General features: G+C 41.3%; 1 protein-coding gene across 3 annotated transcripts in view; it reads right to left on the bottom strand.

The window, feature by feature from the left end:
* Window positions 1-544: 544 nt before the first annotated feature.
* Window positions 545-1,152, bottom strand: part of TERG_05846 (uncharacterized protein) — a gene marked incomplete at its 3' end in the record, with an annotated part of 3,131 nt that continues 2,523 nt past the window's right edge. For 2 of the 3 annotated variants that reach the window (XM_003233929.2, XM_047750043.1), the window contains exon 3: window positions 1,031-1,147. In XM_003233929.2, coding sequence (XP_003233977.1) covers window positions 1,031-1,147 — 117 coding nt within the window. Of the gene's footprint in view, window positions 1,148-1,152 lie in introns of all 3 variants that reach the window. The other variant, XM_047750042.1, reaches the window with a different exon arrangement.

Here is a 1,152-nt window from a genome sequence, read left to right as displayed (position 1 = left end):
TGCAAGTATTAAGTAGTAGAAGTCCGTTGGAACTCTCTCAACCCCTCGGCAATTTTCTTCTTTCTTTCTGCTTTTTTTTTTTGGTATTCTTCCTCCTTTTTCGAAATATCTCTCCACAGCTTGTTGCGGTCACTGGGGTATTTGTTGGGAAAGTGACCATTGCAATAAACAAGAACAGCGTCGAGAATAAGGGGTATATAAGGGTATTCAAAAACAGTATTAAGAATGCACCAGACAATGAAAAAGGAAGAAGGAAATAAAAGGGAAAAAGGAAAGCAATAGATCCCACACTTACTCACACAGGGTTTAATGCAAAAGAGTCAAAGAAAGAAGATGACGGAAGTGAAAAAAAAAGAGAAAGTAGCCGAACCAGATGATCTGTGCTGAGAAAGGATGGAAATAAGAGTTGTTTGTCTGGCAGCTGCAAAGAGAGACAGAAGCTGACAAGACGGAGATGCGGAACGCTTCAGACAAATATCGGCAAACTTGCAAAGCAGGGGAAAAAAAAGGAGGTTAGCTTGCAAGAGAGAGTAGTTGACATGGTACAAGGGCTGGAAACAGCTGATTTCGAAATGGAGCATTCAGATGAATCACGCTTGCAATGCAGAATAGAACAAAAAACAAGGCAATAAAAAGGTACTAATGATAAAAACGACTTATGAGATGCAAAACATAGGAAATATTGGGAAAAAAAAAAAAAAAAAAAAAAAAAACTGATTCGGAACCTTACTTGGAAACCGTTTTTAGATTTGGGAATAAAAGCTAGAATAAACAGGAGATATCTGGTATGGAGGGGGAAGAGGGTGATGTTTACTTGTTCGTGGGTGGTAGTTTGAACAAGCCCCCGATTTTCGACCATAGTTTGTAGCAAGTGGGTGAAAAAGATGAAAGCATAGGCAAGGGCGTAGAGCCTGCATCTTTAAATTCACCGTCGACGCCGAGTAGATAAAAAGGGGTGAATTTCCAACCAGCCGGCAGAATAAGGGGTATCAACTATCACTTCTCCTTGGCTCAGTGTAATTATGTAAGCCTATAAGGAAGAAGTAATAAATCCGGTCCGATGTAGCAGGGCCGGGAGCCCAGTCGGACCGGGCCGAGCAGGTATCCTCTTTGAGTTACCATGGGGACATTTGTTGTGTTCGTAGACCTAGA

This window comes from Trichophyton rubrum (assembly GCF_000151425.1).
Source record: "Trichophyton rubrum CBS 118892 genomic scaffold supercont2.6, whole genome shotgun sequence".
NCBI classification, from domain to species: Eukaryota; Fungi; Ascomycota; class Eurotiomycetes; order Onygenales; family Arthrodermataceae; genus Trichophyton; species Trichophyton rubrum.
The sequence above is the reverse complement of the archived record's forward strand: the minus strand, read 5'-3'. Positions and strand labels throughout refer to the sequence as shown.